The sequence below is a fragment of the Phalacrocorax carbo genome, chromosome 6, assembly GCF_963921805.1.
Source record: "Phalacrocorax carbo chromosome 6, bPhaCar2.1, whole genome shotgun sequence".
NCBI lineage: Eukaryota > Metazoa > Chordata > Aves > Suliformes > Phalacrocoracidae > Phalacrocorax > Phalacrocorax carbo.
Window position 1 is genome coordinate 52,558,890 of NC_087518.1, and position 25,094 is coordinate 52,583,983.

The 25,094-nt window shown below is 39.2% G+C and overlaps 1 protein-coding gene across 4 annotated transcripts in view; it reads left to right on the forward strand.

Moving 5' to 3' along the window:
• The window catches only part of ST6GALNAC3 (ST6 N-acetylgalactosaminide alpha-2,6-sialyltransferase 3), a 227,153-nt gene that overhangs the window by 127,176 nt on the left and 74,883 nt on the right, over nucleotides 1-25,094 (forward strand). For all 4 annotated transcript variants that reach the window (XM_064455318.1, XM_064455320.1, XM_064455319.1 and 1 more), the window contains exon 3: nucleotides 21,801-22,210. In XM_064455318.1, coding sequence (XP_064311388.1) covers nucleotides 21,801-22,210 — 410 coding nt within the window. The remainder of the gene's footprint in view (nucleotides 1-21,800; nucleotides 22,211-25,094) is intronic.

The window sequence follows — 25,094 nt, forward strand, 5'->3', positions numbered from 1 at the left end:
TAACAATAGCACCTGTTTCTAACAAAGGTATTTTAAACAAGTTTAAGGGATATCTGTATTCATTACTATTTCTCATGTATCGTGCTTTTGGGGAACAGAATTGGTATTTTTTGTGCTCAACAACAAGGACAAAAGTAAAAAGTACAGTTATGAGCCAGAAGCAATATCCTCCCTCAGCACAGTGGTTTTTCAGCAGAAACTTGTGCAGTCTTCTTACCTTCCTTTGTTTAGATCTCTCTATGGTGGTTTACAATTCACAGGGCAGGTTTCTTATTTCTGCCACTGGCATAAATGGCTTTCCCAGGATTTCAGGTTTATGTTAATGTGAAGGGAGAATGAGGTCCTCTGTTCCTTCTCCCTGCAATGAAATCGTGTGCATTAGCAGTCTCATACAAAGTTGGGATTCTTTTTTTTTAATTACCAGTGGTATGATTCTAGCTTTTCCTGGCAATACGAGTAACCATGCTGAAGAGATAAGTAAATAAATAGAATAGTGGTCCAAAGGTTGCGTCTTAGAGAAAATCTCAGCATCATTGTGCTGAATAGAGTGACCTTGTTGTGCTATTACATTTAATATTTACAAGTGTAAAGTCAAAGATAACACACACACACACAAATCTTTAGGAATCTGGCTCTCACATCCCACTGCCAATAATTAAAGAACATCAGCTTTTACAGTCTGTCTTTCCCAAGCTTGTAGGATTTATTTTGCCTTATAACCTTTTATTCGTATTGTAGCAGAGCCCCTCTGCTGTGTAGCCATGTGTAAGTGGTTCTGTTTCCAGTGAGCTCTGTGTGACTGCACTATCTGCTTGCCATACGGGAAATGGAGCAGACAGACTGATCTCTGTCAGAGAGAGTTGTTCAGTACTTAAATTGATTTGCATGTCATTTGAGGCCAGTCTGTAGTTCACTGGACAAGTTCAGCTGTAGTGATGGATGTGGAAAACAACTGCAGTAGAATCTCTACATGTGCGTCTCCACAAGTGATAGGTTTTCTCTGCTGGTAAACTGAATGTCACTGATTCACAATACCTCTCTGATGTAGGGAGCATCAGAGGTTACACACAATACACTCATGTTTTGTCAAGGTTTGTTGCCATTGGAACCCCATTATCTGTTTTTTTCAAGTGAAACATTTACTTGGTTAGCATGTAAGCTTGCAAGAGCTTGGAACCCAGCCAACACATGAAACGCAGGTTTAATCTGTGTTTTGTAGGGCAGTAGGTTCAGTCACTTGGCAATGTTTTTAAAGCATTCATAAGTATATGTTTCTTGAATAAATTATCAAATGTAGTAGCCACAAACTAGCACTTCTTTACCACAAGACATGTATGCTGCCTCTGCAGTAAACAAACGTAGGTTTGCCTTCACGGGAGAATCCCACCAAGGAAATTTAGAGCACAGCAGGCTTAGGCTCTGTGTCCAGAAACTTTCTGTAGCAGGTTCCTTCAAGGCTTCATTGCCCTTGAGCAATTTGTAGCATCTAATCCATTCTCCACTGGCAGTTATATATGAAGATGATGCTGACAATACAGCAAAGATTTTGGAAAAGCGACAGTGAAGAGTTGATCAGAAATGTGAAAATGCACACCTTGAGATTGACTTTAAAAGCAACATTTTTTTTTCCCACAGATAGAAATTTTTATACTTGAAATATGCATTTAACACCAGTCAGTGTAGACATATCACTACTCCAGACTGTGGTATGTACATTAGGCAGCATTTGTAAAGTAACTCATACTAAATATTATTTATTTAAGCGACCTTGAATGCAGGGTCTAATTGCTTATCATTTGACAGAGCTCACAATAGAACAGAATTTGACATCCTTACTCATGATGAGTGGTACTTTATTCCACAATTACTCCTATTCTTTTTACTGAAAAGAAAAAAAGGATAGCAAGTCTAACGCTATCATGAACTAAGAAGAAATACGGCTTTTACTCAAAGACAGCTTTATATCTACTGTTGTCAAGAAGCAGGGGTTTGCTAGGAATACTTCAGGTAACGTTTGAACAGATTTAGAGGAAAGAAACGTTGACTGCAACTTTCCTGTTGCATCTAAGCAGGATTTCAGCAGAAATCTTAGAAGGTGATGGGCTAGCGAATACCTCCATTTCAGTTTTATTTTGCTGTAGCTTGAACTTGAAAGTCAGAAGCACATGACAGTGTTTTAAAACAACCATTAATATTTAGCAAAATATTCTTGACTTTGTAAAAAGTACGAAGTTGTTATTATTGCTGCTACTACATTACGGAGGACTAAATTTGTTCTCATTTTACTGATTTCTCTATCTGGGGATTAGGGTTTGTCAAATTGCAGGTTGCTTTGCTAGTATGTGAGTTACACTCATAGACATGCATGCACATACACACACCTGCCTAGCTACCTTTTCGCTAAAGCATGCCTGGATAGCTACTTTTCCATGCAGGGCAGAGCACAGTGCTGGGTTAGAGACTGTTTCTATACAGCACCAAGTACCACCTTCTTTCTTTAGTGTCACCCAAGAAGGCTAAATTGTGAAGTGCTGTATGTATGTGTATCAGCCTAGTAAAACTCACTGAATCACAGAAAACAGGATAAGAAGGGACCTCAGGAGTTATCTAGTTCGTACCTGTGACCCTGGCAAGATTGTTTATAACCGTTTTGGTGTGTTGCTTGCTAGAAAGCTGCTTAAAGTCTAACCCAAATCTCTCTTGCTACCACCCTGCTCCTGTAGAACAGATGTGGAGAATCCTTTGCAGCATGTTTTAAGCACTTGGAAACATTTATCACATCTCCTCCATTTTCTCTTCTCTGCACTAACCCAGTTCTTCCATTGCTGGTTAAGTTTTCTAGGGCATGGATTATTCTTTTCGGTTTTTCTGGCCTTTCAGCAGCTGATCCAAATCTGTGTTGAAGTCAAATGCCCCGACTGAATTTACTGTCACTGCTGCTGAATAGAGTGAAAAGATAATTTCATAACCCTCTATGTATGCCTTGGGATTATGTTTGCTTTTTTAGTTATTAAAAACTTTATTGATGATTTTGCTGTCACTCAGCTCATGCTTGTGACTTGCAGCTCAGGAAATAATTGCCATTGTCAGTGAAGGTTCCCCCGCTTTAGAAAGTTAATGCATCAATTAAATTAGCTAAATGTTCGTGTTGCTGTCACCTGGCCAGCAGAACGGATGTGTAATTTTTGGAGTAGAAATCCATAGAAATCAAAGGTCATGCACAGAATAAGATTATGGCATCATAATCTCATTATTTGAATTGGGAGGAGGATGTTGAGAGTAAAAAGAGAGAGAAACAGAATGAAGTATACACCAAAACTGTTATTTGTTACAGAGAAAATGCAAAAGGAAGAAATTAGAGGAGACATGCCTGACTGAACATCAAAACGGTGAAAATAGCATTTCATTTCTATTTTTATTTCAAAACACATCTGAGAAAAGGAATAATGTAGGTGGAGACAAAAAGAGACTTCTAAGTGCTTTTCTTTTCAAAATTTGTCCTAGTGCGAGATGAATGGCAGGGGATTTTATGCCCCAAACAGCACTTATAAGTGCTTTTGCTTTTTCAATACTATCCTTAGACTGTGAAAAGGAGAGGAAGAAACAGATAGGGTGCCGTGACACATCACTTCTAAGTGATTTCTGTCCTGAAAGTATTCAAAAGACTGATAGAAGATTTTTTTTTTTTGTTGGATATTTATTTTGTTCTGTGCCTTGGCAGAAATGAAGTAGGAAGATGAAGGAAAGCTCTGGTGAATTTTTATTTCCCAAGGTCAGGAGAACAAAAGTCAGTTTTTCTCCTTTTTTTTTTTTTTTTTAATTTTATTTTTCTTCTGATTCAACAGAGCTGCAGTAAGGCTTCTTTTGAGGGGCTAAGGTAAAAATAAAATGGAGTTTTCTCATTTGTTGTAACAGTGGTTGCAGTGAAAAAGATACAAGGTTGGGCTCTTATTTTTAGCATAGAACAAAACTCTTGTGAGCTTCTGATTAAAGCAAAAATAATTCAATAGCATAAGAAAAAGAATGGCTGACCTCAAGTATTCTGCAGCATCAGAACCTTAAACTGACATGACTTGCTGTGGGATCACCCAAAAGGATTGTGCAGAGACAGAGTATCCTCAGAGCCGAACTCAAACCTGAGGGTAACTGTATATAGAAAATGTCCTCAACCCTAAAGAATATGTTTCTTATCTACTTCTTTAAAAAGGGCTGTTTGCACTGTTCTGGAAGGTGACCTAACCTTCCACCTCCTCCAAAGTGCAGCAACTGTCATTGTACAATGCAATTACACTGTAGCTGTGCCTTTTCAAACCCACAAATCATTCCTTCATGAATCTGGAAAAAAATTACTTACTATTACCAGCCTTTTCACTTCCTGTTCAGACAATAAAATTTTGGCATCCTCATGGAACAAATGCACTGCATGTATATTCCTAGACCAAGCACTCCAGGCAGCCGTCACTAATTGGTTTCCCTACCAGAAATCTCCCAAAATTAAGCTTCTGTTGAGCTGTTCCAATTTCCAGGTGTCATGGTTTTAGCTGGGATAGAGTTAATTTTCTTCACTGCAGCTGGCCTAGTGCTGTTTTGGACTTAGTATGAAAATAATGTTGATAACACACCGATGTTTTGGTTGTTGCTGGGCAGTGCTTGTACTAGTCAAGGACTTTTCTAGCTTCCCGTGCTCTGCCGGGTGCACAAGAAGCCGGGAGGGGAGGGGGCACAGCTAAGAGAGCAGATTCAAACTGGCCAAAGGGATATTCCATATCATGTAACGTCATGCCCAGTACGTTACCTGGGAGGAGCTGGCCGGGGGAGGGAGGCAGCAATCGCAGCTCAGGGACTGGCAGCGTCAGTCGGAGGGTGGTGAGCGGTTGTATCGTTCGTGTTTCTGTTTTTTTCCCTTTTTCCCTTTTCCTTTTTATTAAATTATCATTATTGTTGTTATTATCATGATCATTATTATTATCATTATTATCATTATTATTTTAGTTTAATTATTAAACTGTTCTTATCTCAACCCACAGGATTTCTTTTGCTTTTGATCTTCCAATTCTCTCCCCCATCCCAGAGGGGTTGGGTGAGTGAGCGAGCAGCTTCGTGGTGTTTAGTTGCCAACTGGGGTTGAACCACAACACCAGGGGAAGCTGGACCGTTCTTTAGCTGCAGCCATGATTAGGAGTAGTTGATTTCCCCTCTTTGCTTCTCTCTTCAGGACAGCTGAAGATTTAGCTCTGTGTTTCTGACTATTTTGTAAAAATACAAAGTCACAGCATTTGGGCTCTGAATTCCCCTGTATCATAGCCAATCAGCTGTCACTGGAGAAACCACAGAACCCTTTACGGTAAGAAAAAACACGCAGTCTGTTATGAGGTGGGAATAGTAAAAATAATGAAATAAAGAAGCATGTCCTAGAGGTGCAAGTGTACATAAATTTCTGTGTTGAGCGATAAAGTTCTGGTGTCCACATTAAAAATGCAGCAAGACTAAAGTTCAGCTTGACATATTTACAGATATAAACATGTTTTCCTTTGACACCAAGGTCAAACTAGATGTCTCATTCATCAGGTGATGTGGCAAGGAATCCACTTTGCATATTGAGTGCTTCTGTAAGACTTGGAAATGCCTATGGAACTATGTTCCTGAGCTCCAATATCAGCAGGTCTCCTGTGTTCACTTATGTCAGCTGTTACTCTCTGGACAGTGATCTAAATACAAATCAGTATCCACATTAGAGGCTCAGAACAGTCATAATCTGTTCTACCAAACAAACCCAAAAACCCCCAACTCTCCTAAGAAAGCAAAATCAGAAGGCATTTAAAACAAACTGATGAATTAAAAGTAAATATTCACCACAATCGGATTTTTCATTTAAGAATCCTAAAGATTCTGAAGAAGATTAAATGTCTTAGCATCACAGGGAAGTTTATCTTGCAAGTTAGCTGGTAATGTGATAGGAAATAAAACCTAAGAACAAATGGTCGATTTTTACTAGGTGGCAGGAAGGCAGAAATAAGATCCAAAAGGATCTCTGACAGCTCTTCTCTGATCTCATCTGCTGCATTCAGTTTTTTTACAACACAGTCTCATTCCTGGATGTCAGTGCGATGGAGGTTTTGGATTGGCGCTGCAGGAAGATCCTAGCCTGGGCGCCATGTGGAACTTCAGCTACCAAAGAAATGTTTCAGTCTAAAAAGGAACACACCTTCCATGTCTAAGGCTGAATGTGTGCTAAGTAGTGGGGATTGAAAGGGTTTGCATTTTTTAATTTGCCATCTAAAGATCACCTAAATTTTTTTTCAGATTTAGCCTTAGATATATCAGCATTTGTGAGATGATGAGGCAATGCTCATGAGAGCATGGAGGCCTCTGCAAAGCTCATCTTGGCACTCAGGTGCAATATATTATCCAGCTCTTGCCTGAGATCCGTTATTCACCATTCTTTGATTAAAAAAAAAAGACCCAAACAAAAGCCAAACCCAAAATCCAGAAGGAATTGGCCGCTAGTGAAGACCCTGAAATTTGTAGCCAGTAGTCTCATGTTTGCATGCTGAATACAAGCCAAAGTTCTCTTGTCTGTGGAAGAGTATTAAATACCTGACTGTAGCTTTAGTTGTGAGCGTGATAGGAAGGATAACCGTCTCTATTTGAAATGGCATGCTACAGAAAATTATTATTATGTTTTAAGTATTTTTCATTGTGGGGCTTCTCTTCCAAAGTATGTAGCTAATCCTAGTCAGGTAGCAAATCCCAAGTCAAATTGTCTCATGCATAAAGACAGACAGTTTGGAAGGCAGGAGTCATTAGAGGGAAAGGATTTTCATTTTGGTTATGAAACTTAATTTCTTTTCACTGTCTTCCCTCCTTTTCCTCTGTAAAATATTGATATAGATTATGATTTCTGACAGTGATGTTGATTGTAGCATGTAAGTAGTATCCAACAGCTGAAACAGGGGATACAATATTGTGATGGGGCCTATCACATAGTGACAAGGCTGGAAGGCACAGCCAAAAGACTGTATTATTTAGTATAAAAGGGAATTTTGAGTCTGAACACGCCTGAAATCAGAGAAAGTTCAGATCCAAACACAAACTTCACAACATCATCCCAGTTCTGAATTTCAGCAGTGATTGTTCAAGTGAGGGAGGCTGGGCAGCAGTGTGTGGTAGGGATGAGAAGTCAATCCTTCCTCAGCAACATAGCAGAGTACCAAGCAAGCTCATGGATTTTAATCCTGCCAGAAGACGGTTTTGTCTCATGTTGCTTCATGGCAGATTCTGCCTTTCCTATTTTGGGGTGCTCTCCATCTCTGTCATTAGTGATGACTACCATCAGATACCTGTGGTCTCACTGTGATGGCTGATTGAACATACATGCAAGACAGAGAAACAGCCTTCCAAATGTTTGTTGTCCTTCAGTAGAGTATATTTGAGATGTTAAATTCAACTCTTGTCAAGGCTTTTAGAAACATGTACTGGGGGTTGCTTTCTCTTTAACAAAAGTTTCAGAGTATTTGAGTACTGGGGAAACTCTGTGAGTGTTTATTGTTTGTTAGTTTGGGGTTTTTTCATAAAACTTCTTTCCAAGACAGATTTTTTTTTTCCTCCTTGAAGTTTTTCCAGCTGCTGGTAATGTCCCAAATAGCTCTGTGCTGCCTGGGACCAAAACATTATTGGCACCAAAATAAAGCACAACATTAACAGTTTTGTTTCAACAATAAAATGGGAAATATGGGAAATAAATGAATAATTTTTGCCTATTAGATAGGCAGGACCCTAGCATTAATTCATGAGGTGTATTTGTTATCTCCACGGCTAATTATATTTTGATTTGAAATGCCTGTATGGAGAAGTACACAGCAATGTGTTTAATAGTTACTGTGTCAGGGTTGCCCAAATAGCATTTAATCCACCCCACGTCAAATGGTTTGTGGGTAAAGGGGTGTCCTGGGAATATCAAGGCCCAGCAAGATAACAGCCATGCTCTTTACATTTAACTTATTAATCAACAGGTAAGAAGAAGAAATGGTTTGTGTCTGGCCAGCTATCCATGAGCAGCAGCCAGATGCTTTGCCTATTCCAAATGTACTCTGAATAAGAATGAAACCATGCTACTTGTTTTGCCCATTAGATAGCATTATCTCTGTGGAATGCCAATTCATATCTCCTTGTGCTGTGTGTGGTTCTCACATATGGGATTTTAATAACCTTCATGCTGTGCTATGAATTCATAAACAGGGCTGATAGAGGAAAAGCACCACAGGACTTTATTTTTTCATTATTGCTCTTTTGAAAAACAGGGTCTGCAGGATTTTTGCAAGGATCTTGTCACAGAACTAGCAATGGTTTTGCTGCTACAGTGGGGTTATTCCAAGGGGAGGGGATAAATACAGTATTCACTCGTGATACACTTTTTCAGAACTGATTTTCATCATCCTACATTTCGTAGCCACTATAAGTCGGTGTTAAGGTTGGAGCATTGCAGGTCTGATTATATGGGAGTTTCCCAATTTTTCTAGAATGCAAAGTGCATTTGATTTCTTCGAACATACCTCTTCTCCTCCTCCCCTCTGTCCCAGCCTGGACTTTGCAATCTCCACAGCCCTCTGGCTGTGAAGCTACAGCTTATTGCTCAGTGGTCACTAGCACATGACAGCAGTCTTGACTTCTGTTTTGGAAAAGATGTATTCACTCTGGATCAGTGGGGTTTTTTTCTTTCTTTTTACCCCTCTTAACCCCAGAGTCCATTAGAGATAACACTTCTGCATCTCAGCCACGTTCCAGTACTGGTGGAGGCACCACTCTTCGTAGAGCTAAAAGTAATAACAAGAACTCACAGCATTGTTCTCTAGGAATGACGCGGTATATATCACCTTGCATTCATTGCCAACAGATCTTAAGAAGACCTAGGAGGAGGACACCAGTAATGAACCTAAACTGTTTGAAACAGCCAGTTTAGCCATCCTGGAGCTCATTCATATATGCCAGGAATGAAATTCCACTGGGTTGCCTGCCCATACCCTGTGCTACACTGGCTGGAGTGCACTGGTGGTTATGGTCAATCTGGATTCCAGTCTTGTAACTGTACCTAATAATGTTTTATCGGGAATAAGATTTATTAGGCGTAGGTTCTGTGCAGGATTGTGATATGACATGCAGATCAAATCTTATCATCCCATTTTCATTTTAGGAATGTTTCTCTCTCCTGCTGTATTTTATGTGTGATTTTGTGTGTGACAGGCAGTAGAAAGAACCAAGAACAGACAAGGAAAAAGGATTATTTTTCACTAATTATTCAACTTTTAACCTTTTGTTGTGTTTTGGGGTTTTTTTCCCCTAGTGATGAATAGTCCTCACTACTAAAAATGTATGTCATTTTTTTCATTAAAATTCATCCAACTTTCTCTTGGCCCTTAAAGTAATAAAATAGAATTATTGCAAAAAAAGTATGTTGGAAAGAACCTCTGGAGTCCATCTCACCCAATATTGTCTATAAATAGGACTAATATCAAGGTTAGGTTCAGGTCTGTGCCTTGTCAAGCTTTGGAAATCTCTAGGGATGGAGACTCCAGAATCTCTGGGCACCTGTTCGAAAGCTTAATTATGCCCTGTTGAAAGGTGCATTCCCTAAAAAAAAAGGGATCTTTTTTATGGGACATATGTAGCCTATCAGTGTTAATTCCTCAGCTCATCTTCCTTAGTCCTATTTAGCCAAAAATCACTGTGCATGTCTGAGACCATGTACAATGGGGTAGCTGAACACACACAGACACACATTCTTCTTCATACTGCGTCTATAATTCTGCAGTAGTATGGCTCAGAAAGAGGAGGTGCCAAAGCTTTCATATTTACTTTGTAAATATTTTCTTACAATAAAATTAATACATTATCTAAACTCTCCATATAAACCTCTTTCTAGCCACTTTTAGTTTTGTAAGTACATATATATATATATAGGTTATTTTTAAGTCACTCAGCAGATGAGAAAACATAGAACTGACATTACTATAGAAAAATTTTCCAATATATACCATTCATAGAAATGAAGAAATGCGATTTCTATGCAAGCCAAGGTTCATTCCTGTCCTCTGGGCTTTTCCCTCAACATCAGATATAATCTGGGTGGGCATTTCTTTTGGATGATAATTTTATAATGAGTTGATGACTTCAGTGGAATATTTTTCTTTTTTTTTTACTTAGCTGCATATTATAGTCCCCCGGACCTTGCCTGTGGCAGTGAGGTGGAACTTAGCCTGTCCACTTCCCAGTGTGCGGTTGTGAGCAGTTGGAACCCAGAGGTGCAATGGAGCCTGTAGTGTGGAGCGGCATTGCTCTGGAAGGAGGAGGAAAGGAGAGGCACGGCCTGTTTGCTGTAGAAGGCAGTTGTCAATCTTCCATTATCTCTTCCCTTGCTAGGCCATCAGTTGACATATATTTCACCATATCCATAGTGCCAGCAAGCCAAAGCTGTCAGCAGGTGGATGGTACCAGAGGGCACCAAGTTTTCCTCCTTATTGCTGTCCCCAAGAACCTGTTTTGCCAGAACCACAGTATTCATTGCTGTATCAGTTGGAGTTACAGAACAGCTGATGAGCTTTGGTGTTGACATTTAAGACTGCTTTTCAAGTTGTCAGGCAATAAAGATCCTGCTGTCATTACAGTCCTTGGAAGCATAAGGAATCACAAGTTCCATTAAAGTCAACAGGTTTAAAAAAAAAAATCACAAACCTCCACAAACCCTGTGCATTCACAGGCAGGGTTGAAATGTAGAACCTGGCTTAACCCATTTGATGCTAGCAAGAGCAGGAAGGTAGCACGGCCTCCTAGCTCTTCATCCCAGGAACAGACTCAGGGGGGGAAATAGTTTCAGTAGTCACTGAAGTAAGTCCATATAGCGCAGAACATCTATGTGCATGCTCACATACAAAGAAGAAAGACCATCATCTGGCTTTGGGAGTAGATCGCTTACATCAAGAAAATACCCTGCATCCTTTTGATAGGTTGCAGCAGAATCGTAGCTGAGCGCCCTCTGCCAGGCAAAGGAGCAGCACCATCATCTTTGTAATTGCACAGAACATCTTTTTCTGAGCTATTTCATTTTATAGTCCCATGTCTAAATTTATTCTTCAGAGTAGAGTATGTATTGTTAAGCCCAGCCCTGCACAGACTCTCACCCTAAGCTGGACACATCACGTGAGAAGTTTCCTTGTTGTTTCTGTTGCCGCTGAGCTGAGTCTGTTTACAGATAGAAAGCTTTTCCATATATGAACTGGGAAGCCAAATTTCTCTTTCTAAAATTCAGACATTAGGTGAAGTCATGGCTCCAATGATGTCAGTGGGAGTTTTGCTTTTGACTGTAATGGAAGCTATGAATGTGCCATTGATTCTCCCAGAAAGTCAGCGTACAGGTATATTACAGTGGCATTTTTCTCCCTAAGATATGTGAAGGACTAAAAACTAATTTTTCTCTTAAAAATTTAAATTACAGGTAGAAGTGCTATACGATTATAACTACCCATTTTGGAGGCAGTGTTGTTTATATCTTGCAACTATATCGTTGTCAGGGCAGACTATATGGTGGAGAAAGATTGATAGAGTTTATTATTTTCATTTTTTAATATGATTTTGTTCTGCAGTTGCTTCTAGCATGCATCACCTCATAACTTGCCACTTCATTTGTGTGTGTGTGTGTTATTCAGCACCTCCTCAGGCCTTGTTCTGAGCTCCATAGTGATGAGGCACTGACCTGCACAAGGCCCTGTTGACTTCAGTAAGATTTGGCAGAGGCCACTGTGCTCAGGCTCTTTTCCTTAGTGAAGGCTTTAAAGTGAGGGGAAATTGGGCTGGTGTGGGATGTGGTAGTAGCAGAAACTACACCGTCAAGCTCCATGAGGAAGGATAACTGATACAGAATGATCTTTGAATTATTTACAAATCATTTAACCCAATAGTTCCCACTTGAGGGTGCTTACGAAGTTATTGCAGGTAATGTTAGTCCATGATACAAACTAGTGCCTGCAATGAAATCTGCACGGATGAAAATTTAGTTAGTTGACATATGCACTGAGGCAATCATGTAAAAGCAATCAGAAGAGAGTATATGTACAATGACTTTTTCATTTGAAACAGACCTTTAGTTTCAGGGTTTTTAAATACACAGCTATGCTTCAACAGCTTCCATTAATGACTTAAAAGACCTTAAAATAAATCTTCCTAATTATTTAAGCAGAACTCTCCAATCCAGTTTAAATGCCTGTTCTAGTGCCCAGTGCCATAGTGTTTGAAAGTTCAGATATCTGAAAAGTGGTGATTTAGCCTTGTATCTTTCTGCAACTGAAATGATTTAAATATCTGAAAATAAATGATATTTAAAACAATTTAATTTTTGGACTAGGACCTTGTAAGTTAAGTTTTAACCTGAAATGACATTTTTACAGAAGAGTTTAAATGTTTGTAAAGCTGACAGTCATAAAGTGGTAGAGCAAATATTCCCAGTATACCAATGAGGAGAAAAAGAAATTAATGTGGCCAGAAGCAAGTATGTATTCTCTTTTAGATAAGGGTTCCTGCAATTAAAAACACTGGACTCAGAAAGCTTCTTAAGGTTTATTTTGTCAAATGAAAAATGCTACTGGTTTTAATGCTATTGTAATAAAACTTATTGTTATTCCTGGCATGGGTATTTTTTTTTTAAATTTCAGAAAAATGGATAATTAGCATTTTAGCTTATCACTTTCCTTCCATGCGTACAAATAATTTGATAGATAGACCACCAAGAGAGACAAAATTAAATAATAGCTCTAGACAGCATGGTACCAAAATGAATTTGAGGTTGGACTTCCACCCTATTAGGTGGATTTTCATTTTAAAGAAAAGGAAAAAAAAGGAATAAAAGGTAGTTTTTCTGACAGTTTTTGCTGCTTACCTCAATATCATTTTCCCATATATGATCCCAAATAAATTGATCTGAAATAAGATGTGAACTTTATATTAGAAGTCCCATAATTTGTGAGTGTAATTTTTCCAAATGTATTTAGATTAGAGGCCTAACAGGCATTCCTGCATCTGTGATTCAGCCAAACAAGTTCCTAGATAACGGCCCATGATTAATGGTGAGTGCTGATAATAGGAGGTTATTAGAGAAAGCAAACTTGGAACAAATCTGCTGTGTACATTATATACTTTACCGCCATCTGTGGGTATTTATAATAAATACAAATTAAAGTCAGCGGTTACAGCAGTTACAATGTTTTGCATATGTGACAAAGAATTCCTTGGAAATAGTCTTATAGCAGGCAGCTTCGTAGTGAAGAATTCTCATTAATTTTTTTTGCACAGACACTTACTATTATTTGCAATGAAAGACCAGCTTTTGTGGAGAGAGCCCTTTTAGCCTTGGTTGCTTTGAAGAACATCATTCTAAAGTCTACTCTGTAAGGAAGGCTTTTGTGTTACATGTTACCTGTGCTCTACTGCTACAAGTGGTATTGGATGTGAGAAATTGTTTTTGTCCTTTCGTACTGTGATTCATTCGCTGCTCAGCCCATGTGCTAACAGTATGTTCCCCCCTTTTATGTCTCCTTGAGTTGTAAGTGACATTTTACCTCCTTGTGTTTTGTATTGTTTGCTGAGCAAATATGGCTGTAAAGAAAAGAAACAAACGTTCTCTTCCTTATTGCTACATACGAAAAAAAACTAGAAAAGAAATGCAATATAAACAGAATTGCAGAAGATAAAGTAAACCTAAATATTATGATACCAATACCTTGGTGGACCAAGTGACGATGGTTTTTGCTGGTGACAAATACGCTGTTGCTAATACAGTTTTGCAGCAGAGTGATGAAAGGGGTGCCATAGTTAAGAGCAGCTGATTGTGTTGTGTTTGGAGATGTTTGTGAAGTTTGATGGAGTGTCTGGCTTAAATTGTGTTTCTCCAGTAACTTTTGTGCACAAAATTCAAGAGTCACCAAGTGCTAACAAGGGCAAGCAAGCAATGTGGCGGATGTTAAGATAAACGACTTAATTGGGTTCAGCATTCAGCAAGCAGCATTTGGTTGGAAGGATTCCCGGCTTTTGAACTATTGCAAAGCCATGATATTTCAAAGGTTGTGTGTTTGCAAATAAGTGATAGATGGAGTGTCACAAACATTCCAGTTATTTACGGTCATCAGCTAAACCACTGGGATGAAGTTAGGGGTACTCTAGAACGAATGTGGTTTGTTTGGTTTTCCTTTTTGAGCAACTGGGAAATTACTTGTTTCATAGGCTGTTTTTCAGAATGAGTGTTATTTTAGCCTTGTGAACTTGCCATATAGGGTGTGCATGATAGTGAGTGCCTCCCTCCCGTATCAGTTAGGCACTCAATCCTCAACTGTGTTTGACATGAACACTTCCACATATGTTCTTGGGCATATTTGTATTTTTATCTTGATATTTTCTATGCCAAAGAAGATTCTGCTTTTCTCCACCTCCCACCCCCTCTCACCCCCCCCAGTTCACAGGTGTTAATTAAGTGGATCTGGAACTGCAGACATCTGTATGTCTACAGATGTCAGGGTTCCTGGTTACCTACAAGCTGTAGTGCTGTGCGCTGGAGTGAATGTATCTGATTCCATCTGTTTTCTGCTTGGGCAGTTGCAGTTTAAAGGACAGAAAAAAGGTATTATTTCTGCTTAATGCTGAGTTATTTGATTGACGCATCTGATAAAGCTTTCTTTGAAAAAGTTAGTTTGTACCTTAATATCTTTAGGTATTTGATTCTTCTCTTTTGCTAGATTTCATTCCCAAACATCATAGTTTATCTTACTGGCTGTATATCAGTATTTTACTTTTCCTCCAATCCTCTGTCCCCTTACATGTCTCTCTTGTAAACACTAATCTATATTCTACCTCTTCATAGCCTGTTTCGATTCTTCTCTGGATTTTCTGCTGTCCTTTCTTCTCTTTTGGTATCCTGCTTCCATTTATTTCCTTCTCCTTCTGTGACATATTCATTCACGTTAATAAGAGCACGTCCCTTCTGCCATCATACATCGGGATGGGAGAATTTACCAACTGCCTGAGATGCAAACTAAAATGTGACTTCAACTGACTGAGAGTGCACACGCAGGCCAGGCCTTCACACGTCCTTCAGGCAATGCCTCAGGGCAACACTTTCTTCACCTGCCACTCTCTCCGAGCTCAAAGTCCCGCAGGGCTGTTGACAGTCAGTCCCCCAGTGCTCTGCCTCTGCTGGGTCTTTCTGTTGTACTTGAAACACTGAATCTGGAAATTTCCTTCCTTCATGAGGCACAGAATTCCTTCCTCCATGTAGGCACAGAACAATTCCTCCTGTTCTTTATTTACTCTCTATCACCTTTCTATTTTTGAGTCTTTTTTTACCAGTAGAGCTACCAGGAATCTTTCAATAGTTTGTTATTCCAGAAGAAAATACTAGTGCAGGCTTATTTAAAAGCTGTCAGTTGCAATGAAGTTTCAGCTGGAAGTCAGAAAGAAAGGAAAAATTTGAAAGGGAGTGTTGTTAATGCAAGCATTTCATAAGCTTTTCATATACAGAAAAATGTTCAATTAAAGAAGCATTTTAATTCCATTTTAGAAAACTATTTAAATATGATTTTTAAATATGGAAAGTTAAAATATTTTGATCAAGCCAGACCTGTTTCTACTAAATATTATTTTATGGAATTATCAAGAGGAGTATTATCTTCAACTTTTCAATTTTTCCTTTATATTAGAGGAAAATACATAAAAAGACCTGTTTTTCTGTTTTCTTCTTTGTAGGTCAGATACTTGATTCTGTTGCTGCTCAGAGTTTTCTCACATGTATTTGAGGCATTTATTTTTCAGCTCTCAGTATCATGAGATGTACTTGATTCTTGCCTTGTTTCAAAGCTGCCTACATTGTTCCCAACAGAAGCAGCAAAATCAACAGCATTCTGGTGAGCGTTTGCTCTGCTGTATCTTGAAAGAGGTACAAGCTGGCACTGAGTAACTGGAGCTGTCTTGAAAGTGAAAAAGATGAGACTTCATCACTTTGCACTGTGGTTCATGTTTGGAAGATTTGGTTTGTGGTTTTTTTTTTTCCCTTCCATGAGAAAGAAAGCTAAAACATTTCAAAAAGACGCTTGCCACATGAAAGTTTAGGTGGTGCTGGCGACTCTGGCATGCAAGTTCAACCTCTGCCCGAAGTTGGAGCTTCCTTCCCCTTTCTGTCTCTTTACTGCTGACATCAGGAATCCACAAGATACTGTTCAAGCAAAGGGCTGATAACAGCCCTTTTAAGGAGCTGTGACATGAGCTGCAAATCAAAGAATAGCAGCTCTGTAACAACTGGGTCAGTGTATATAGAAAGAATTTCAGTGATGGTTATTTATTCAGTCTCTCACTGCAAGATTAGTCCCGTTATGCGGCTCCTATGCATTCCTTTCCAATTCACTCAATTTAAAGAAAAACTTCCTGCTAGCGCTTATGTACATACTAGTGGCAGTCATCTAAATAAAATATCCCAGCCACTTCAGTCTCAGGAACAGTCTTATGAAGAGGCAGATCATATTCTATTTATTTGGAAATGGGATGCATTTTGACATAAGGCTTATTTCAAAATAATATGAAAATGTTAAAATCTTTATGAAATCTTAACATTAAATTTTATGAAGACAGAGATGTTTGCTGGGATGTGATGCCGGGGGCTAGGACCAAAATCGACTGCTGAAGATTAAAAAAACACAGCACTAACACAGGAGGGAAGTGGGTACAACCACAAACTCAGGGTAATCAGACCTGTGGTTTTTTATCATTTTTACTTTTATTGCTTGATGTTAGTTATATAATGTGATTTATATACAGTGCTTCTGAGTGCTGTATTAAATTGATAGCTCTTGCTGGGTGAACACCCAAGTACTATCTTTCTTATCTTTAAATGTGCTGAATTTTGTCTTAGAGAAGCCTGGCAAGTCTTTTCTCCCAGTCAGAGGTTTGAAGAAAGTGAGTAAGTGTAGATAAAACCAGCTTGCTTAATCATCACTGAAACACAGAAAAAATTAAAATACATTTTTTGCTTGCAAAGTAGAGAAAAGCAATAAAAACAATGCCAGACGGTTAATGCCTCTCTTGTACCTTTCATTTCAAAGACCTCAAAAGAACATCAAGAAGAATAAAGGCAAAATCTATTCCCTGTTGGCATCATTATAAATGTTGTATCCTCTAAAACTCTAAAGACATCCAAGAAAAGCAGAAGAATAAATGGCATTGAAATAAAGAAAGTCTCTCTGGAGCTTTGTTCAATCGGCTTTGTTAGAATTCACTCAAATAGGATGATTATAAGAAAAGATCTCATTTGTTTCAACATTAAAGAAGCAAATTAATATGTGACGAGCTGCTAATAATTGCCTCATTATGTAGTGAATGGGCATTGCGTCCAATTTACAAAATTACAATCATATTGTTAAAGTAACAATTGGGAAAGTTTAATCTGAATTTCCTAACTATCTGTGTGATTAGTTGTGGGATTCACAGAGAGAGTTCACAGAGTTGGTGGTTGGAGCGAGCTCTCCAGCGCACCACCAGCCTATAGTGCTGAGCAGTCGCCAGAGAAGTTCAGCTTTTCATTAGCATAAGTTGCATCTGTGTCAGTCCTGAGCTGGGTGTGGTCCAGCTGAAGGGGGAATCTGGCAGCCTCTGCTAAGGCGGGAGCTCGGCGTGTGACTAGTCCATCCGGACATTGTTTTGTTGGACTCCACTGACTTGCGCTGAAGTTTTGGCCAAGAGGTTGAGACCTGGCCTGAGATCATCCCCGCTTGGGACTTCAGCAGACCTACAGGTCCGTGTCTGGGCAACTCGGTGATCCGGGAACCATGCCGCTGGGAAACCCACCCATACAAACAGTCCTGTAGCTGGAATTTCGGTCTCTTGGTGGAAACATTTGAAATGATGGGGGAGTTTTTTCAAATTGGAAAGTAGCCAGTTTCCCAAATATCTAAATACTCTGTGGAAGAGAATCATGTTATGTGACCTAATTCTAGTTAGATTTGCTTGTGACCTTTTCTAATTCTGGCTGGTTTTGTTATTTAATGATTTGACCTTTGATTCTGTGAAGCCACTTCAGTGTTAAATGCAAAGATTTAATAACTAGAACTGTTTGATAAGTGACCTTTATTACACAGCTATCTCTCTTTGCTAGAGAATCGGCACTGTTTTGCAAGTTCTAAGTCACAGTTTTAATTATCTTTTCTATTGTCTGTAAGCTTGCACAGGAAATGGAAAGGTCAGACATTTCATTTTCTTTACTGATTAAAATATAAGTGCTCCTCAGCAGTTACAATGTATCATTCAGGAAAAAGACGGGACAATTTGTCAGAATCATGCCCAGCTGCTCTGCTGAGGAATTCTACATCTTTCTGGCCAGTGACAAAATGAATAATTTTCTAGAAGTAATAACAGCTCAGCCCAAGTGGTGTGTAGAGGTGAAATATGCATCTAAATACATGAAAGGAGAAGAAAGGTGAATGGTTCTATGTTTTTTTCCCTCTAGCTCATATATCTACCGTGCAAGTGAATGAAGTTCTTGTGAAAAGTACAGGTAAACCCTTAACTGACATTCTCAGTCCAGACAGCATAAACAGTAACAGCACAGGTTTCTGTATGGTCCTGCCAATCTGTATCAATCCCGTTGCTGCTGGACTGCCTCTACAGACAAGAGGGCAGCCCGGACTGCCTGCCAGAACCATTTCTGGTTTCTCTGATAAGTCTGCTGATAAGTTAATGTTTAATAGCTATCCTGGTGTTTGTGATGTGGACACCTCTGAACACTTACTGTTAACTGTAAAACAGATCACTAAGAAGGCACATTTTGTCTAATTCTCCAGTTCCCATTCCTCTGTATTCCAGTTTCTGTGTGTGTAAGAATTCTCCCCCTGCTTCTGTTAATCCTTAATACAAAAAAATACAGTAAGTTAAGTGAAAACGTGATAGTTTCTTATACAGGTTAGAGCTATCGTGGGCAACCTTGCAGCCGAACATCTGCATATGGCAAAAGGGTGTGAGGGATGTAGGAGCCCAGCGTATGGGGTGAGGGAACAACAGCACATTACTCCAGCTCCTCAAGAGCCATAGGGAGCTGTCAGCTGTGTCCTGGTTCAGTAGCAGAAGTAGCAGCCCAAACTACCCAGGTGCTTCCCAGTTCTAGCCCCTCAGGCACACAAATCTCTGTGCCTGAACAGTTCCTGTGGGAGCCACCTGGCAGGGGAGCTACATTTGAGCAGCTTTTGAGTCTTAAAGTGATGGGACAGCCTTACCTGAGCTAGGGTGTCATAACAAATAGGTATGTCACATTAAATGAGGAAAATGAGAAAGCTGTTGTATGTGGATTACTGAAACTGCCCCTTTTGTCTGTGACACTTATAAACCAACACCACAAGCTGCCAGACTGTCTCCATATGGGGGTTCAACAAGTTAATATTGATGTGTGTTTCCTCATAATTGGGGAAGATATGATGCAAAAAGATACTGAAGTCAGTGGATGATTCTGGAGTCAGTGGAATGTCTGTCATCGGTGTCAGTCTCCTAACTCTCTCTGGGATCTCTGTTGGGAAATATGCATACTGCAACATGTAAGATTTCTCTACATTGTAAAATATATTTAGTCTGAGAAAGGGCTCGAAGGGGTTAAGCCTCTGCCTCTGTTGAAAAAGCACAGATTATATGTTGACCTAGTGCAAGCATTCAATATTATGAAAGTGCTTTATAAATTGGAACAAGATAAATGAATCACAACAAAAGAGCTAGAAAACCGGGGGACACAATTGCAAGAGTGAGTGTACTCAGTTTATTCGAGCAGAACAGTTACACTCAGTGAATAGAAAATGTGCAATGCATTTCTAACTAAGGTCAGAAAAATCAAACAGTTCCAAATTTAAGAGAGCAGCTCAATTTTAATGGAGAAGGAAGAATATTTGGAGGAAAAGAACCCACAAAACAAAAAAGAACACCAAGGTTGAGGCAAATTTAAATGGGACCAGTTTCTTGACCAAACTGGCTTTTCCTATCTAGCAGTTTCATATTCAGCACTTGTTAGTCTGAAAGTTCACCCTGAAAGCTATAAATTAATCTACTGGGACTTTACCAATTCAGTTCATGTTAGGATGTGAGTTATGCTTATGGATTTGTTTAGGTCACCCAGCCTTGTCTCCATAATGTATCTTAGAGAGGATTTCTGTAACTAAGCGGTAAACAGAAAGACTGTTGTGTTCAGCTGCATCTCCTGGGATTTCATCCCTGCTGTCAGAGAGCTATGCAGGACAGCTCTCTAAAACTACAACAGCTATAAAAAAATACGTGGTGTTCTGTAAAGGAAACATGACCAATGCTTTTGCATGCAGTCAGGCATCTTTAACTCCTGATGAAATGAGGAAAGAGCATTTTCATTAACCACTCACATACACAAATCAAACCAATCACGATACAGAAATCAAACCTTTGCAACTGTGAGATTTATTGCAGAAGTCTTGCAGGATGCACCTTAGTCCTGTACAATATTTGCCTCCTGAAGATGAGATATTTTAGCTGTTATAATTTGGCTCTCTTCAGATGTTTATCTCTTGTCCTTATATTATGCTCCATTATCAAAGAAATTAGGTGTTTTGTCAGCTACCATGTCCTAAGGTTAGGGTGGTCAAATGTAGACAGGATATTCATCCACATCAGCAAAATGAGGTGTGAAGTTGAAGGGAAATAACCACAAGTCTGTTCAGAAAAGCACCTAGCATCCTGTCAGGCTTAATTTCTGAAAAAGGTGAAGGGAATTATTCCTAAAAAGCATTAAACTGAAGTCACTGGCTCCCAACTGGGAGCATGACAGAAGATCAAGTCTGTAACTGTACAAAAAATTGTAGATGATCTGTGGCCTGGACCGCCTTCTGTAGGTTTTTTCGATGGATCTACTTTTCATTTGATTTAGATTTCTAACCAAACTTTTGATACAATCCAACTTAAATACAGGGCACTTCCTTTGAGTCTGTTGGTCAAAAGAACCAAAAGACATTTACTATTTATACTCTGACAAACAGAACGTCAGATGGGTCCCTATATCTCTGTTAGACAGATAACTGTTCCTATTTTCAATTCATACTGAAGAAATAATACCCTAGAACATGCTCAGAAAAATGTCTTTGACTTCAGTTTGCCCAGGATTAAGTTCCCAGTCCACATGTCACCAGTCCATCTGCCTCTCATTTTTCATGGGTCGTAACCATTCTCTGTCTATGTCTTTCCAACTGTAGGATTTTCATGCTACTAGATTGCTTTTTAGAGCTAAATCTTACGTTTGACTTCTATCACAAATTTGTAAACTATTCATTCAGACACATAAACACAACCGGTGTAAAGTTAAATTTCCAGCATTACTTTTTGTGTACTTTTTTCCTATTGCTGACAACACCTTGTTAAAAGAGAAAAAGGCATTGGTCTAAATATTGTTTTCTGCTGTTTCTTTCTTTCATTGTTTCTAGTGGAAAGAGTAACATTTAGAGGAAAAAAGGAATTACTGTTTTTCTAGTTGACTTTGCAAGGTAGAGAACAAAGGAAAATATTGGAACTGCCACCTATTTCACTAAAAAGGATTGCATTCAGAGCTTTGTAGTGTTAGGGTTTTCTATCAGCTCTACCCATGGGGATTGTTGGGCTTTTCTAAAGAGAAATATTGCTGTCACTTTGTTGGACTGTGCCCATCCTTCTTTTAACTGAATTTTCACTCTTCACGTTTTACAGAGGAAGAGTTGCCAATATTTTTGTTTTCTTTCTTCCAGCCTCTACAACTTGACTGTGACCTCTGTGCCATTGTTTCAAACTCGGGACAGATGGCTGGGCAGAAGGTGGGAGCCGAGATAGACAAGTCCTCCTGCATATGGAGGATGAACAATGCTCCCACAAAGGGCTATGAGGAGGATGTTGGGAAGAGGACAACCGTAAGAGTGGTCTCTCACACAAGCGTGCCCCTTCTACTCAAGAATCCCGAATACTTTTTCAAAGAAACCAACAACACTGTTTACGTGATCTGGGGACCTTTTCGAAACATGAGGAAGGATGGAAATGGCATTGTGTACAACATGCTGAAGAAAACTGTTGACAGCTACCCAACTGCCAAAATCTATGTGACAACAGAAAAGCGCATGAGTTACTGTGATGCAGTATTTAAGAAGGAGACAGGAAAAGACCGGTAAGTCCTACATGTGAAGAACAATTATAATGTCTGACAAAAGATACACGAGAGAAGTCCATGCCGGATGCCAGCTACTAAATGAGTCGCCAGATATGTTTTTAATGGATTGTTATATGGTTTTGACTGTTATAAGCACTTGATGAGGCAGCAGCTAGGCCCCATTTACCCCACCTACGCTACCTTCTGTTCTTTCCATTTCTGTTGGCTTGAGTCCCAAAAATATTGGATGTCTTCCTGAAACATTTTCAAAGCTGTGTGTTGTTTTCAGCTCAATTTACTATTGATTAAATTGACATTTTATTTGAAGAGGATAATCCTACACAAACATTTCCAAATGCACAACCTCAGGATAACTCTGGATATTGTATTTTCTCCTCTGTTGAGATTCACTGTAGCTTTTCTTCAAACACCAACCTCAGGGTTATGCATTATTTGTATTATTTGGTAAAAATGGTTTATCAGTGATACTGTAACAGATTTGGGTTTCTACTGGAACTATGCTGAAATTCTATCTTCCATGCCTGAGAATGTGTGTTTATGATGCTCAAGAGGGGATTGTAAGGAGACGAAAGTGTGAGGGCCACTGTTTTGGCTAGCATGTTCAGAACAGAAATTGGATTTTCAGAATTAAGATCAAAAATTACAGGAATTTGTAACTAAGCTGCAAAAATTCTGATCATCTGTGTTTTGGCATGCAAGAGCACCTGTCACACATACTCACTGGAGCTAACTAGGAAGGAGTTTCCAGATCACTGCTGTGCCTTAGTATTAATTTTTGAATTTGCACATCATGAATTTAGCACTGTGAGGGACTGTAGATATTCTGACCAAATTAAAAATATAGGTATTGACAAACAGTTTAACTTAATCCAAACTTTTGACTTAGCTTTTGAAGTAGAAGAGCTTGTTCTCTCAAACTTCCTTAACTCACTTCTTTATTAAGCTGCCAAACTTGGTTAGAGTTGATTTGTCTTTTTCTTTAAACTGCTGAAGCATAGGGAAGAACTTGCCCCTCGCCTTGTTCACCATGTGCACATGTTGCTGCTCTGATTCTGGAGTTGGAGGGTAACTATGTCACAAAGGTGTCTAGGTTATCATGGCTTCTTTAGTTTAACTGAACCAGCTGATGAACAGAGGCCAACAGAGAAAATACACAAGCTCTGTTTTTCAAAAATGCCCTTGAACAATCCGAGTCATCCGGTTTACAAATTAATAGAGCTAAATATGATCATGGGTACATTATTGCATTGCTAAACATAAATTTGTTTATATATATTACTCTTCCACAATAACAGTCAGCCAGGACACAGTGACTTTACAATACTTTATCAAAATCCTTATTGTAAGACCAGTCTTTGGTACATCCTATCAAAAAAACCTCATCATCCAATGTCAAAGTGTCCTCAACTCCAGCCTAATCCATTCCTCTTCAACAAATTAACACATCTCAAGGTTTTATTATTATGCAATTAATACAATACGAATGCTTCTTTCCATGTCAAAGGCAGATTGAACTTCTGTTCTCCCAATGCTTATGAACAAAGTTCTTAAGCAGCCTGATGTCAAAGTGGCCCAATTTCTTTCTCCTTAAGCTGTTACAACAACTAAAAGTTCCACATTGTGAACAGGGGCAAATTGTAACGAGCCTGCCTCATGACCCACACCCCATTGCGTTTGCACATGCCTCCCTTTAACACTGTGAAAAAGCCCCTACCGCTTCCCACAGCGGCCATCAGGTAACATCTTGTGTCTGCTGCAACTTTCATTTTTAGTCCTACTTTTCCACATCAAATACTAAGTGGTGTTTTTAACATCATTTAGTGCACTTGTCAGCCAGAAACAAGGGAAACAATTGAAGTGTCACCAGCCAACACCTTCTGTATCACAAGAAAACATCCTGCAGTTCCCTCCTAATCAGGGGACCTCATTTGGAAACTGTTTCATTTTCGGTAACATCTTCAATTCACAGGACCCATCTGCTGTTTCCAGGGAGGGTCATGAGGCTGGTAGAGGTATGCGGCATTTGTGGAAGCAGTAAAGGGGAGAGCACAAGAGATTTGTGGGTGATGAAAACAGGTTCATGTGTTGTGCCAGACTATTATGATGCTGAGACAGACTCAGGTTCCTCAGCCAAATATTCCTTCAGTTCCTCAGAGAAACATCAACTCTTGCTTGCAGTATTAGATTGAACAGAGGTCTGTTTCAACATGTTCCCAGAAAAATTTCTGGAAGGAAACCAAGTTCAACTCATATTTTAAAATGTACCGAGTGGATTGTAACCACATCTATTTTAGTTTAATCCTGAAATACAGTCCGTATATACAGTGTATGCTACTAATGCATAGTAAGATTGCAACAGATTTCTAGTCTGTCAAGCCTTTAATGAGCTTTCTATTTCTACTCTTTGATGTACCATCTTTTTAGGTAATTAGCGGGACTTTTCAGTAGTTTCATCATAGTGGTGCTCAAGTTTTAAAGGATGTTATGAGAAGCAGCTAACAGGTGTGTGCTGCAGTCACTTCTCTGCTGCAGAAAAGCTCTGGTCCTGCACCACTGGCATGAGAGCTTCATCCCTGACTTCACTGAGCGCAGGTTCAAAATGCTCAGCTTTGGCATTGACAAATGGTTTATTATGGGCTCATGGAAGGAACAAGAATTGCATCTAAACAATGTCCAACAAACAAGTTTGTTTATTTCACAATGAAGCATTTTTTAATTCTACAACAGTACAAAATACCCTCTGATATGGGTTTTCTACGCTGGAGAATTAACCTTGCATGCGGTGTTATGAATCTGGGGGACAGATGTTCTTTCTGAGACTCTTCATTAGTGAAGCATTTGAGTTCAAGGCAGCGAATGCTCATCCACTTTGAATAATTAT